This window comes from Callorhinus ursinus, unplaced genomic scaffold, assembly GCF_003265705.2.
Source record: "Callorhinus ursinus isolate GAN/ISIS: 27379988/994484 unplaced genomic scaffold, GSC_fseal_2.0 scaffold41, whole genome shotgun sequence".
Classification (NCBI taxonomy): Eukaryota; Metazoa; Chordata; class Mammalia; order Carnivora; family Otariidae; genus Callorhinus; species Callorhinus ursinus.
In genome coordinates this window covers 10,448,119-10,464,487 of record NW_027397103.1, presented here as the reverse complement: position 1 = coordinate 10,464,487, position 16,369 = coordinate 10,448,119, and the positions used below count along the sequence as shown (strand labels likewise).

Below are 16,369 nucleotides of genomic sequence, written 5' to 3'. Positions count from 1 at the left end.
AATATAATAATCACAGCTACTTTAAATGTCCTATCTGATAAATTCATCTGGGTGTCTTTCTGTTATCTGTATTTTTTTCTTTTGATTTTCAGACATTTGTTCCTGTTACTTTGCTTACCTAGTACTTTTTTATTGAATGTCAGGCTCTGGAAACATTTCCTTCCTTAAAAAGAACATTTGATTTTTTTTCCTCATAGATCATCTTGATCCAGTTTTGCTAAAGCTGATATTTTTCTCTTACTCCTAATGTGCAGTCCTTATACCTGTGGCAGAAACTCTACTCCCAGGAAGTAGTCCTTACTTCTTGCACCTGGCTCTTACTCTTATGTTATGACTCCTTAGGAGTAGCCTTTCTGGGGTTTCAGCTGATAGTCTGGAACAACACACTTTGACTAGTCTTGAATTCCTACCTCCTCTCTGTCCGTAGCACTATGAGATACTGAAGTCTTTGCCCAGTTTTTTAGTCACCCATCTAATGATTTCCACTTGGCTACTAGGAGTCTTACCTTCCCTGTGCACAGCTGAGGATTTGGTAATGCCCAGAGAGGAAACTGCATACAGAATTTTGGGCTAATACTCTATAGTTCCCTCTACTCCTTTCTAAGGAGTGTCAGTTTTATTGGCAGCCCCAAATTCCAACTCTTCTTCCATTCCCTCTCTCCTTTTCTTTCTTTCCTTTTGGTTCTTCCATCCTGTTTTGAACCCTCTCCAATCAGGTCACTGCACCAAAATTTCTCTTATCAAGATCACCAGTACCTCACACTGCTAAATCCAGTGAGCATTTCTTAGCCCTTTTCCTACTTGGCCTATTAGCAGTGCTTGACATAGTCGATCACTCCGTCTTCCTTTACTTATCTTCTAGTAAACCACACTCTCCTTGTTTTTCTCCCGTACTAGCACTCCTATTCCTACTCTGTGGCTGATTTCTTCTCATTTCTCCAAGGTCTAAAAATTGGAGTTCCTCAGGCTTAGCCCTTGGATCTCTTCTCTTCTTTCACTCCCTTGGTGATCTTATCCTGTCTCATGGCTTTAAAGACCTCTATGCAGACAACTCCCAACTCTCTATCTCTAGCCTAGCTTTCTCCTCAAGTTCCGTCTTATACGTATAACATCTTGACCTCTTACTGGATATCTACTAGACATTTCAAATCTTTTAAATGTCCAAAACTAAATTTCTGAACTTCATTACTCCCTCAAACCTGGTCTTACCGAGTCTTTCCCATTTCAACAAATGGCAGCTCCATCCCCTCAGTTCTGCAGGCCAGAAACTTTAGTCATTCTTTCCTTACCCTTCATTTTCCCTCACACCCTACATCTAATCTGTCATAATATTTTGTTGGATCTACCTTTAAAATAGATACACAACCACTTCTCATTACCTCTACCACCACCATCTGATTCATGCTACCATTATCTCTAACCTGAATTATTGGAGTAGCCTTCTAACTGGCTTCCTTTGCCCCTCTTCAGTTTGATCTCAGCACAGATGTTAAAGTGGCTATTTAAAAATTCCTTTGCTCTGAACCACCCAACAAGCCTCCCATCTCATTTAAAATAAGCCCAAGCTCTTTCATTGGCCTAAAAATAAAGTTACCGTATAATTTATCATCTGAAGTAGGACACTTTTGAAAATGCAAGGGACAATAGACTTTAACTGAGACTGTTCCAGCAAACCATCTGAGTCCTGTATGATCCCTCCCCCCCAACCTCATTCTCATTCCGTTTTCATCTCCACCAGTCTCTTAGCTATTTCTTGGGAAGGACATGTCTTTTTCACTTGCTGATCCTCTGGATATCTGTATGACTTGCTCCCTCACTTCATTTGGGCTTTGCTCAGATGTCATCATCTCAGAAAGACCTTCTCTAACCACCCTGTTATTTAAGATTCCAACCCCATTCTCACCTCACACTCTACGTGTTTTATTTATCTATATATTGCTTGTTTACTCTCACTAGAAGTAAGCTCTGTGAGGGAAGGTTTTTCTTTTCCTGTTTTGTTCGCTGCTGGATATCTGGTGCTTAGAACTATACTCAGCACATTTAGGTATATAATAAATATTGGATGGGTGAGTGAATGCAAATATATTGATCACTTCAGAATTCATTCAGTCACTAAATATTCATTGAGTGCTAAAATTAGAAATACTGTGCACCCAAGGATACCAAAGTAAAATTTAGTGCAAGTTTATAACCTATAAAGATATGTAATTATTGTCAAATTATTATTTATTATTAAATAATTATTTATGATTCTAAGCTAATTTATTTTATTTATAACTTTATTGTTATATGTTAAATCTGTACACTTCTTATGGAATCATCGAGGTTTTAACACTCATTTTGTGGACCCCATTTTTGACACCTATTTTTATTCTTTGCTTTTAGCAAACTGTTGAAGAGAAAAAGGGTATATCTGGATATAGTTACACCCAGGAAGAGCTAGAAAGGGTATCTGCACTGAAGACTGAGGTTGATGAGATGAAAGGCCGAACACTTGACGACATGTCTGAAATGGTGATTACACTTGATTTGTTTTCTTTCTTTTCTTTTTTCCTAAGATTGATTGATTGATTGATTGATTTGTCAGAAAGAAAGAGAGCACAAGCAGGGGGAGCGGCAGGCAGAGCAGGCAGAAGGAGAAGTAGACTCTCTGCTGAGCAAGGAGCCCTGGGATCATGACCTGAGCCAAAGGCAGAAGCTTAACTGACTGAGCCACCAAGGCGCCCCACTTGATTTTTTTTCTTAAAGACTTTATTTATTTATTTGAGAGAGAGAGTAAGAGCGGGGTGGAGAGAAGCAGAGGGAGAGAGAGAAACAGGCTCCCCACTGATTAGGGAACCCTTTGCAGGGCTCGATCCCAGGACCCTGAGATCATGACCTGAACCAAAGGCAGATGCTTAATGACTGATCCACCCAGGTGCCCTGATTTCACTTTTTTTTATAGTGTTTTTTTTTAATTTTATAGCTAGAGGCAGATGTTTTTGTGTTTTGTTTTCAGTGAAACACTCAAATTTTCATTTCTGCACATTGTTTACTTTATATTCTTTCATCGTCTTTAGCAATCTCTTCTGAATGCTTCCATTCTAGTAAGTTGTTCAACTTGTCATAATTTATGCATTTTGTAGGGCTTTTTTTCCAAGGAAACATGATGGGTTTGTTAAATACCCTATAGAATTATGTATTGAAATGCCTGCCTTATCTTTATGGTTTTTGAAGTGTGTAAAAGTTACAGAACATTAAAGAAATATTTAAGATAAAAAATAAGTTTTCACAAATCATACCACCCTAACTAATAAAATTACTTCATTTTTGTGTGTGTCCTTAGTATCTTTCCATATTTGGAGCTGCTGTTCAGCCTGAATGCGCTGATGGCAGCTTCATCAGACATTCAAATGTTAAAATCTTTCCTTCCTTATTGGTAAATAGCTGCTGCCTCAGACTCTTAGAGTACCCACTTCCACCTATTTTTTTCCACATTGACCACTTGCCCAGAACCCTCTGGATCTCACTACAATCTGACTCCTAAAAATCAGAAGACTTTGAGACCCCATTAGTCTCTATGGCTGGTGTCCATTTTGATTGGTCATTACTTATATCCTTTGGGTTATTATGTATTTTGAATATCACTTCATCATGTTATGTATATACTATATAATCTACATAATTACATATTTTTAATAATACAGCATGATTGTGGTTGTATACAGGCAACTTTCTAATTTGTTTTCATCATTCAATGTTAGATTACAAATATTTTCCCATATGGTTTGCAGTCTTAACAATTGACCTTTTGAATAGTTAAATGCTATTCCATCTTACTGAAACAACATTTACTAAATCATTTCCCCATTGTTTGGTTTTGAAGTAATTTACAGTTTTACTCTTTTATCTAACACTTTAATAAATATATTTAAGCATGTAGTATTTTTGTTCTTTTGAATTCTTTTTTTTAGATCTCATGTATTTTGTTTAAATGACAGGTAAAAAAGCTGAATTCACTGGTATCTGAAAAGAAGTCAGCTCTAGCCCCAGTTATAAAAGAACTACGACAGTTGCGCCAGAAATGTCAAGTAAGTGAATTTGATTTGTGATACTTTTAGCATCCTATCTTGTTCAGATGTACTAGTTAGAATCCTGAATATTTTACTTGGGTAATTTATAGAAAGCAAATTATTACTGTTATTTTGATATGATTCCACAAAATAGGGTAATATGTGACCTATGAAGTTTTTTGTTTAATTTATGCTCTTTGTTTTGTCAAATTATCGGGGGAAAGAGAGAAAGAGAAGAAGGAGTTTAAGATGAAATCACAAGTGCAGCTAGATTAGATTTTTGCTTTAAATCTGATATATGTCAGAGCTATAAATATGAAGTCACATTCTTCTGTGGCCAGGTAAAAGCTCAGAGTCTGCCAATGAGTGGTGACAAGTTAACTTTAGATTAATGGACTTGCTTTGCTGGGGAGCAGGGCCAGGGGCAAACTATGAAAGCTTGTGATAAGTGATGAAATACCATTGCTTGGAAGCTAATTCTAACCACTACTTTGAAGCTAAACTGTTAGAAGGTAAATGCCCTCCACAAATGCAGATCCAATGGCCTCTGCCGTCTGACATTAGCTGTTGTTATTTTATCACTCTCTGTATAGTAATTTTAGGTTTGAATGTGGGTTGTACTGCATGTGCCTGATTATGGAACTATAAAATTCTTCACGAATGCCATCCATCAGTCAAGGGAACACAGTGAAAAATCACATCATTTCCTTTTTATAGAAAATGCCGTGGGGCCTGAGCCAGGTTTAGTGACTTATCCAAATAGACAAGTAGGCAGTGAGAAAGTTGCAGCTTGACTCCAGCATCTATGTTATCTTATTTCACATTTCCTGCTCATTCCATTACACACCACTGTCATCACAAAAGAAATGGAAGAGACAAGTTCCTGTTCTCTGGAGTCCACATGCTCATAGGTGAGATGAGACAAATTTCAAGAAAGACAAAAGATAACCCAACTTAAGAACAATATAGATGGGGCGCCTTGGGGGCTCAGTCAGTTAAGCAGTTAAGCGTCTGCCTTCAGTTCAGGTTGTGATCTCCTGCTCAGTGGGGAGCCTGCTTCTCCCTCTCCCTCTGCCCCTTACCCCCTCCCCCCGCTCATGCTCTCTCTCTCTCTCAAATAAAAATATATAATAACATCTTTTTAAAAAAAAAAAGAAAGCAAAATATAGAAAAGGGGCACCTGGCTGGCTTACTTGGTGGAGCATGTGACTCTTGATCTTGGTGTCTTGAGTTTGAGCCCCACGTTGGGCAGAGAGCTTACAAAGAAGGAAGAAGGAAGGAAGGCATAGAGCTTACAAAGAAGGAAGAAGGAAGGGAGGGAGGGAGGAAGGGAGGAAGGAAAGAAAGAAAAAAATATAATCAGAATCATATACTTAACTGATAAGGAAAGAGGAAGCAAGTGATGTGATTGTTAGGAAGAAAAAGTTTCAGAAAGGGAATTTTTGAACAAGGTTTTGAGATTAAGGACATCGAGAATTGTTTTCATGGTTACATTCTAATCTATTGATTTATTTAATGCTTTTCTTGAGTAAGTAACTTGGAAACAAAAGGGACTGTTTATATGTATTTCTAGTGATGATAAAATTTCTTCCTAATAGTAAGCTAAGAAATCTATTTGTAAATATTTCTTTTATTAAATTCATTTATGTTTTAAATGAGTTGTATTGAGAGGATATTTAAGACAGTAAAGGAGATGTTCTGCCTGGAATTCCAAAGATCAGAACCATAATCTGTGTGGAACAGGTCGAGGTCCTGTGCCCGAGGAGCACTGGGGGTCAGGGGAGTTTCAGGAATGCTAGCAGTGGGAGCTTGTGGATAATGATGATGAATGTAATAGTAAAAACATTTATTAAGTGCTTTCCATGTTCCAAGCATTGTTCATATCGCACCCTATGACCTTTCTCTCTCTATATTTTGTGTTGAAGTTTTCACTACTAGCTGCCCCATTTTCTTTGCATTTTCTAATTCAAATTCCTGGTGCAGCTCTTCTGTTTTGGGGGCAGTTTTTCATGACCAACTATCTTATAGACAATGAGCTATCCTCAGGTCAGGTCAGGGGTCCATCCTTAGCCTAACCAGCTATGCTCATGGGTAGGGCAGGATGAGAAGAAAGGAGGGTGATATGGGACCAAGTCTGACTGCCTAGAGAATTTTCCCTCTGGAGAGGCTATAGGTATGTCAGGGACTTTAACTGACATCTTTAGTACACCACCCGTTATCCTCTTAGCAACAGCTGAACAGTGTTCACCTTTGCGTTTTAGCCTTGTCCTCTCATATATACTTTTTTACATGGTTGGAATTTTAGTACATACTGCTAGTTACTTTAAGGTTCTATTCAGACAATGTAGATAGAATGATTAAGAACATGAACTATAGAATCATTATAATTATTAAAGATAGTTTTAAAAGAAGGGATATTATTGCTTTTCAACCAAATTGTTTTCTAAGTAAACCATATACCAAATCTTAAATTCTTTAAAGTCATTTATTATAATATAATAATTTAACCAACCTGAAACTCATTTTCATGTAATTTAACCAGATTTCTCTGTATATGAAGCACTGCCTACATCTCTCATTATAAAGAGATGTAGTTATCTTACCACCATTCCCAAATAATACAACTCTCCAGTTCTTATCATCAAGTCCAAGAGGTACCTAAGCCATGTCAACATTTTCATCTCTGTCTTCTGCCACGTTGAAAACTCACACTGCTAAAGAGAAATACCGTATGATTCCACTTACAGGAATGTGACTAGAGTAGTCACATTCACAGACACAAGGTGGAATGGTGCTTGTGGGGGGGCAGAGGGAATGGGAAGTTACGTGTTTAAGGGGGCAGAGTTTTGGTTTGGGAAGATGAAAAGAGATCTGGAGATGGATGGATGGTGGTGACAGCTGCACAACAGTGTGAATGTGCTTAATGCCGCTGAACTGGACACTTAAAAAATGGTTTAAGTGGTAATTTTCATTTTAGGTATTATTTTAGCACAATAAAAAAATCTTTTTTTGAAGATTATTTATTTATTTAGAGAGAGTGAGAGAGAGCATGAGTGGGGTGAGGGGCAGAGGGAGAGGGAGAGAGAGAATCTCAAGCAGACTCCCCAACAAGCGTGGAGCCCAGTGTGGGACTCGATCTCACGACCCCAAGATCACAACCTGAACTGAAACCAAGAGTTGAATGCTCAACCGACTGAGCCACCTGGGCTCCCCTAAAAAAAAATCTTTTAAAAAGCGTACAGAGGGGCACCTGGGTGGCTAAATCAGTTGGGCATCTGCCTTCGGCTCAGGTCATGATCCTAGGGTTCTGGGATCGAGTTCCGCATTGGGCTCCCTGCTCAGCGGGGAGCCTGCTTCTCCCTCTGCTGCTCCCCCTGCTTGTGCTCTCTCTCACTCTCTCAAATAAATAAATAAAATCTTTTTTTAAAAAAGGAGTACAGGACTACTTGTCTATAATATTTGTATTAACTTTTTTTTTTTTGAAATGTTTGAGTTCAGTGTGTTTGGTGAGTGCCTGATGCTCACTTGGTTATCTCCATATGTCCATCTCCTGCATCCATGTATAGTTCTACTTTTATCCAGAAACCTTTTGTGATAAAAAGTATACTAAAAAAAAGGCTAACCATGTCATTGATTATAAGCTTTTTGCAAATATTAACTGAAATTCTTAATTGTTCTCCATTTGAACCATTATTTTTAACCTGTTTGAGTGTACTTACCACTCAAAACTACATAGATATGTTGGTAAAGTGCAGGACTACTTAAAAATACATTATACTAGGGGCGCCTGGGTGGCTCAGTCATTAAGCGTCTGCCTTCGGCTCAGGTCATGATCCCAGGGTCCTGGGATCGAGCCCCGCATAGGGGCTCCCTGCTCCGCGGGAAACCTGCTTCTCCCTCTCCGACTCCCCCAGCTTGTGTTCCTCTCTCGCTGTGTCTCTCTCTGTCAAATAAATAAATAAAATCTTTTAAAAAAATACGTTATACTAAAAAATATATACTTCTTGCTTTAATGGGCAACTCAAATATTTAGGAAATTTTATAGTGAAGTGTTAATACATTTTCTTTCTGTTGTACTTGCATGTTCTAAATTTGAATATTAACAACTGTTTGAAAATCAGAGTATCGTAACTCCAGACGTATAATTTACATTTTCTAAATCTTTTATAGTCACCTAGAGGTAGAATAGGATCTTGAAAAGTTTCATGTTTGTTTTCTTAGGAGTAGTTCTATAAATTATATGCAATTAAATGTCATAATACATATAATTGCTAATATATGGAAAAAGCTAAAATACTCATTTTAGAGTATACAATACAATTATTGATTTCACTGAAATATTTCTTATTGATCACTTTTTCTTATAAAAGTAAATACATGCTCTGGGTAAGAATTCAAACTGTGAATGATTATTTAAGGGAAAGAATAGAAATTATTTCTTTCTCTACACTTCCCAAAAGTAAAACAGGTCCTTATGTGTGTTCCAGAAATTTTCTGAGAATTCATGAATGGATAATTATTTATTGGCTGCCTAAAATTTGTTCTCTATACCTTTATTCTACTCTCTAAAAGGACAAAGGCCTTTTTTGGCAGTGGGAGACAAAATTCATTTCTGATCTTAAGAACACAATTTCTGCTTTCTTTTATTTGCATTTGCCTACTGTACTTTTGCCCATCTTTTGCTGTTAGCTTCTTGAAAGTTATCTTGTTTTAGGTGTGTCTCTGAATAGGTCTTGAGTTGGGTTTGGGTATGTGATAGAATCTGAAGGGTTTGTTTTAATTAGTAAGTTTAGCCCATTTATATCTACTTGATATGCAGACGTATTTGATCTTAGTACATTTTATGGGTAGCTCTTGATTTTAAGACCTATTACAAAATCCTGTTTGTCCTCCATTCTCTCTCTCCCTCTCCCTCCCTGTATTTGTTTCTGGCTTGTGGTTTTGTTCTGGTGGTTATATTTGTAACTCCACCATTAATCATCCATTTCTGTAGGTAGCATCTATTAATCCCCACTGTGAGCAAGGGTGAAATTAGTGTATTTCCTCCTCCTCCTTCTCCGTCCCTTCTCTCTCCTTTAGCACCTGATTTTAGTCAATTTTATAGTCTCTCTTACTGTTTGCCTTTATACTTTTAATATACTTATAACTTGATTCATCAGCTTTAAATTATACCCTTTGATATGTCCCCACCCATCCGCAGCAATTAAGATTTGAGGAAGTCAGCTTATTTATTCTACCTCCCACCTGCTTTTACCTTTCCCTTCCCTGCAGGTTTTGTTTTATCATTTCTACATTGCTAAGGCACGGCACATTTACATTCAGTTCTATTTCCCTGGTTCCCACTTTTGTTTTCAGTGTTCAACCTGTAATTATTAGATTCAGTACTCATTACCAATCTTTTCACTGCCCTTTTTCCTAATTTTTATTTTCTGTGATTTGTCCTTTAGGAGAATCCTCAAAAAAACAAACAAACAAACAAAAAAAACTCACAAGAACAATATTCTCTGATGAGTTCTTGCGTGTTCTAGAGCTTCTTGCCTTAAATATTTAAAAAAACAGCTTGACTTGAACATAAAATCTTTACATCGTGCTTTCTTTTTTTGAGAATTTTCAAAGTATAGCTCCACCGTCTTCTAGGTTAAGTGTGGCTATGAAGAGATAGGAGGGCAACCTAATATTCTTAGTGCCTTGATCTTAAAATGTGTATGTCTTTTCCAGTTGTTGAGTACTGGGTTCTCTATGTGTTCCTCAGATCAGGCTTCACAAATGTATCATTTAAAACTTCCTGGTGAATGGGTAGTTGTTTAATGTGTATAAGAGTTTCAGTTTTGCAAGATGAAAAGTTCGGGAGATCGGTTGCACAACAATGTGAGTGTACTCAGTACTTAACTGTACATTTAAAAATGGTTAAGATGGTACATTTTATGTTATTTTACAACAATTAAGAAAAAGATTCCTGGTTTTAAAAGAAAAACCTTCCCTGTAAATTATTCATTTTATCATTTTTTACTCTGTTTATTCCTGCTAATGCTTTTGGTCTAAGATTTTTATTTTGTCTGCTATTAACACAAGTATGCCAACTTTCTTATGATTAAGATTGCTTGGCATATCTTTTTATTTCTGTTTTCTTTCAGCTTTCTATGCCCTTACTTTTGTCACTTGTCTCATAAATGGCATGTAGCTGGATCTTGTGTGGGTGGTTTCTTCATTCATTTTGAGACTCTGTCTTTTGAATTGGTGAATTTAATCCCATTTACATTTACTTTTATTTTTGATACATTGGGATTTATTTCTATTTTGTGCATCCTGTTTACTGTGCTGCTTCTTTCCTGCCCTTCATCGCACCACTCTGTTTCTTTTTATCTTCTTAATTCCCTTTATTTCCTTTTCTATCTTCTATTCTGATATTGTTTACTCTTAAATTTTTAACGTCTGTTTTTCTGACTTAACAGTCTAAATTTAATCAGCATCTCCCCAGCAATACAGGGACCTTAGAATAGTTTAACACCCTCTCCTGCCTTACGTGTGTGTTGTTATCCTCTGGTAGTTTATTTCCATTTTATTTCTTGGTCTCTAAAAGCAGTTGTCATGGTGGTCATTACTTAAAATGACTACTTTATACAGTCATTTCCTGTTTAGATTTACCCACATATTTAATAGTTCTCACCATCGCTGCTTGTATGTTCATCCTTCCTTCTCGATTCTGTTTTCTTCTTCCTGATCAAATTTCCTTGTTTTTTTTTTTTCTTGTAGTAGTTCTCTTCGTAAAGAATCATTACTATAAGTAAACCATCTTTTTTTTCCCCTTAAATAATGGCTTGCTCACTGCTTTCTGGTTTCTCTTATGTTGAAAGGTCCGCTATCAGTTTAATTATCATTAAAGATATTGGTAATATCTTCCCTATAATTGGTTGTAATATTTCTTTGTCTTTGGTGTTGTCCAGTGTCACTACCACGATCTAAATACAGTTGTAGTTTTATTTGCTCTGCTGGAATTTATGCTTTTTGCCTTCCACTAATTCCAGGAAAATTCCACATGATATCTTCAAATATTTTCTCCCCTGTTCTTTTTAGTCTGTTCTCCAGCTACTACTATTGGATGCATGTTAGGCATACTTATCACGTCCCTATGGGGATAACAGGGGGTGTCTGTCCTCTGTTGCATGACTTCGCCTTCATATTTTTATCTTTTTGTGTCTCTGCAATGAATTTTAAATAATTTCTTCATCTGTCTTCTGAGCTGTGTCTGTTCTTATGTTTATGCCATTCAGTTTTTAATTTCAATGACTTTTTTCATGTTTGTCTATTTTTATTCACTGTACATTTTTTAATCTTTTCTTTTCAGTTCCTCCTTTATAACTTTATTTCAAGCATATTTATTTAATAGGTTTACTTCTACTATCCAAAGTTCCTGGAACTGCCGGCCTGCTGGGTTGTTGTTGTTTTTTTTTTAAATCTTCTCATCTTCACTCATAAGGATTGATTGGTTCCATGTATGTTTATACTTTTGGATTGTGAGCTTATCTTTAGTAGGGTTTTGTCTTTTGAATCCCAGCAGCTAGGATGGGGGGTGTGTCCCTCCAGAGTGGCTTTGCAGTTGGCTCCGCCAGGTGTTTTAGGACTATCACAAGCTTAGAGCTGATTTTGAATTAATATCTCAGCTTAGCAGTTCATGTAGGTAAGGGTAAATTCAAACCCAAACCTGCCTGAGGACAGGCCCCTTTCCTCCAGCTGCCTCTGCAGCAGCACAAGTGCATTTACTGATTAGTTTAGCCATCAGACTCACAGACCAAAACAAAAGGCTGTCATCTACTAGAGTGTCCTCATCTCCTTGAGAGGCCCAGCAGTCATAGCCTCTATTGCCCCTTCTCCCATTTAGGGTGTGTATGACTGTCACCCATGAGAGCCTTAGAAATCTGTAGGTCCCTTTTATACAGAAAAGTCACAGCTCCTTTTTACCACCAGTTTCCTTTCTCCAATTACAATTAGAAGGATTTTCATTTCCAAGCCTCTTTTGAGAAAGCAAAATTAATGCAATGAAAATCAGAACATCTAATTAACAAATTTAACAGCAAACCAAAGTAATTTTGATGCATAAGTTAACCCATTTATCATAGACCAGCAGTGTTTCAAGTGGTAGAGCTTCTACCTGTCTTTCAATTCCTTCAGACGTTCCTGTGAGGGCAGAAGTGGTGCTGTAGGTCCGGGCCCCACCAGCTACAGTTTTCATGCAGGAACTACAGTGCCAGATCCCTACCGCTTTTCTTTTCATCTTGGTTTTGCCACAGAAAGAGCAAGTACTTGGCGTGCTGGCTTATTTCCGTCTTCACCAATTTCCTGAAGGAGGCACTATAACGGGTCCTATATTTACGGATGATTCTGACCTCCTTGGTGCGTTTAGCCGTGTCACCACCAATTAGGTCTGAGCCCAGGAGAGAGTTCCCACCAGTTTTGTTTTGTTTTTAAATATGGACGCTTCACGAATTTGCATGTCATCCGTGCACAGGAGCCATGCTAATCTTCTCTGTATCATTCCAGTTTTAGTATATGTTCTCCTCAGTGGGCACCCCACCCGTTTTTCCTACTGTGCCAGTCACCCCAAACCAGATGCAGTCCCACACAACAAAGGAAGCACACACAACATTACCCATTTATGTTAATTCTCCTGTTCCCATGGAAACTGCTGTGTGAAACCAAGGTCATTCTGAGGCTGGCTTGCTTCAGTCCAGGCCTGGTGTTAACCCTTTACACCCAGACTGAAAAACAGCTTGGATTCTGTGGGGTTCTCAGTTCTAACTTTCCACTCTGTCTTCTGCCCTGCCTGAATATTAGAATCCCTCCGTTACCAAGATTGACTGCTCCCAGCTTCCTTCACCAAGGGCAGGCTCAGGGTGTCATCCTTTGTTTCTGGCCCTGGTAATTCCTCTTACTTCCTTGAGAAGTTCATTTCAGCTCTGGATTTGAAAAGATGTTTGCGTCACCTTATCAAGCATTTGCAGATATTTTTAACATTTCTAAGTATTTATAGAAGATTTTCAAGTTATCTAATCCAAAATATTACGTTAGAAGAAAGTTTGAAACTACTCAAACAGCCTGAATTCAAATTCTGACACCCCTTTTCAGCAGTATAATCTTTGGCAAGGTACTTGGCCTCCATGAACTTTCTCCCAGCGTGGTGTCAGGATATTAATACCTACTCAAAGGGTTGTGGTGAGATTGAATTATTGACAAGTGTAAAGCTCAGAGGCCCTACCATGGTTTCCATATTTCTGACCAAGCCCCTGCCAAAGACTTCAGTGTCTTCCCCTCTTCCCAGACATACTCCAGTATAATAAACTACTTGTTCATCCTCAATTATCGTTCTCTCTGCCTCCCAAGCCTTCATACATAGTGTTCTTTTTTCCTGAACATTCTCCTTCCTTGTTCACCTTCCCCCCTAACTATTGTATTAATCTTTCGTCCCTCAACTTAGATACTGGTTTCTCTATCCCTGCCAATCTTCAAGCCTGGGTTAGGTCCTATGAGAGCCCTATGTTCTCCTATAACACATATTTGCCCATGATAGCTGTTTACTTGTCTGAACACACTTTAGGGAAAGGATTCTGGCTGTTTTGCTCACTGTTGTATCCCCAGCTCCTAATAAAGAGCCTGGCATACAGCTCAATACATGGTAGTTATTATTTTTATCAGTACCTTCATCTGTCATAATTCTCAAATGTCTGCTTGTTGTATAAATAACTCTTAAGTATGCCAAGAAGCTTAGAGTTAAGTTACAAGACTGACAAGGGCATGCATTGTTTCAGGGCCACATTTTAGGCCTTTGTTTTTCACTTATTCAATCATTTATCCTTTCATACTAGGAACTAACCCAGGAGTGTGATGAAAAGAAATCCCAGTATGATAGCTGTGCAGCAGGCCTCGAAAGCAACCGATCCAAATTAGAACAGGTAAGAAGATAGTTTATTTTAGCAATTTAGCAGAAACTGCCTGTGCATACATGTTTTCATTACACCGACAACAAAAGATTCCCAAATCTTTACCCTCATCCCCTGAGCTGGTCTCCTAAGCTCCAGAGATCTTTATTTCTTCAGACTTGATGCGTACACACTGAATTCTCCATCTGTAGCACAACCACCAAAGTCCAGGCCCTCATCGTGCATCTCCTAGACTCCCACAGTAACTCGGACCTGGTCTCCCACCTCTACCCTCACCTTCCTAAGGCTTTTTTCTCCATAGAGAGCCAAAGAAACCTGTAGAAAACTTAGGCCACCCTCCACTATCTTCCCATTGCACTTAAAATCTAACTTCCAAACTATGGTCTGCAAGGCTCACCTGCCTCCCGAACTTCATGTCCATGTGCTCTGCTCCTCATCCACAAGGGCTGCAGCCACACTGGCTGCCTTCTTGCGCATCAAACAGGCCAAGCTTCTTTTCACCTCATAGCTTTTGCTTGTGCTCTTCTCTCTCTGGGACACTCTGCCTCCAACTCTTTGCCTTGATCTCCCCTTTTCATCATCAGGTCTCAGCCTAAATGTTACCTCCTCCTGGAGGCCTTCTCTGATCACCCTATTAATGTTGCCCATTCGGTCACCCTATTACATTCTACTGCTGACTCTTCTTCATAGTACTTATTCCTATCTGAAACTACCTTCGTTACCTGTCTCCTTGCTTATGTCTGTTTCCTCTCCTTGAATGAGAGCAGGAGTCTGTAGTCTTGTTCACTATGTCCCAGCACCTAGCACAGAGTTGGGCACACAATAGGTACTTAATAAGTGAATAACTAAACCTATAGGTTTTAGAGTGATATGAGTAGTCTCTAGAAAAGATTGCAACCTAGTCTATTGTAAACAAAATTGTAATTACAAAGGAAGAAATTACGCTGATGGTATTTTGTTGTACATTTAAAGTCATCCTCTCTGTATTTGATTATTACTCTTTCAGTAATATTGCCCATTTAAAATTATATATTATAGGAAGTCAGGGGACTACGTGAAGAATGTCTTCAAGAAGAAAGTAGATACCATTACACAAATTGTATGATCAAGGTAAAACAAAGAAAATGGATCAAAAACCTTTCTGAGATTTTTCTGTATCAAGGACTTAACCTAAAACTTGGTCTTTCCACTTAGAACCTAGAAATACAACTTCGTCGAGCTACCGATGAGATGAAGGCATATGTCTCTTCTGATCAACAAGAAAAAAGAAAGGCAATTAGGCAAGTAATTTTGTTGTTTCTATATTGAGTTACTTAATGTTTTCACCTAGGAAGTTTTTTTTTTACTAAATTTTTTATTTAAATTCCAGAATAGTTAACATACAGTGTTCTATTAGTTTCAGGTATACAGTATAGTGATTCAACAATCTTACACATTCCTCAGTGCTCATCATGATAGATATACTCTTAATCCCCATTACCTATTTCACCCATCCCCGCACCTACTTTCCCTCTGGTAACCATCAATGTGTTCTCTATAGTTAAGAGTCTGTTTCTTGGTTTGTCTCTCTTTTTTTTCCCCCCCTTTGTTCATTTATTTTGTTTCTTAAATTCCACATATGAGTGAAATCATAAGGTATTTGTCTTTCTCTGACTGGCTTATTTCACTTAGCATTATACTCTCCAGCTCCATCTATGTTGTTGCAAATGGCAAGATTTCATTCTTTTTGGTGGCTGTCACTTATAGAAGTTTTATAAACAAGATGGAATTACTAAATTACTAAGATTGGGAGTACTTAAATAAGCAGATACTAAGATATTATTTAGGATTAAATCTTGTTAAACATCTTCCGTATAGTCCAGCCCTACTAACTTACTAAGTAGGAAAACACACAATTTTCTTGCTGGCTTGCTTGCTTTTTTTTTTTTATCATGGCAAAAAAACCTAATAACATAAAATTTGCCATTTTTACCAGTTTTAAGGGTATAATTCAGTTGCATTGATTACATTTACAATATTGTACAGTGATCACTAGTATATAATACCAACCCTTTTTCATCACTCCAAACAGAAACTCTTGTAATCATTAAACAATAACTTCCCATTCTCCCCTCCCCAGGAATACATATAATTTCATGGTTCCTTTTTCATAAGCACTAAGATCGGTCTATTTTTAAAGTCCCACATAGCCTGGACTCTAGTCATCTGCCTGCTCATTGTGTAGTGCGTGAGTGTATTTCAGCTAGAAGCTGTGTGTTTGCATTGTGCCAGCCTTCAAAACAAGGAAGGGTGTGTAAATACCACTAGTCCTTATATGGTGATTTTTTTTGTAATCCAAGCTTGCAGCATACTGTAATAAATCAAAGGCTGCCTGAAAGAAAA

The 16,369-nt window shown here is 37.8% G+C and overlaps 1 protein-coding gene and 1 non-coding gene across 11 annotated transcripts in view; one reads left to right on the top strand and one right to left on the bottom strand.

Moving 5' to 3' along the window:
- The window catches only part of IFT81 (intraflagellar transport 81), a 188,960-nt gene that overhangs the window by 150,696 nt on the left and 21,895 nt on the right, over positions 1-16,369 (top strand). For all 10 annotated transcript variants that reach the window (XM_073881141.1, XM_073881140.1, XM_073881139.1 and 7 more), the window contains 5 exons: positions 2,386-2,514; positions 3,981-4,070; positions 13,913-13,999; positions 15,026-15,097; positions 15,182-15,267. In XM_073881141.1, coding sequence (XP_073737242.1) covers positions 2,386-2,514; positions 3,981-4,070; positions 13,913-13,999; positions 15,026-15,097; positions 15,182-15,267 — 464 coding nt within the window. The remainder of the gene's footprint in view (positions 1-2,385; positions 2,515-3,980; positions 4,071-13,912; positions 14,000-15,025; positions 15,098-15,181; positions 15,268-16,369) is intronic.
- Positions 12,514-12,619, bottom strand: LOC112837524 (U6 spliceosomal RNA). Its single transcript, XR_003211764.1, has one exon. It is a non-coding gene; the product is annotated as a U6 spliceosomal RNA (small nuclear RNA).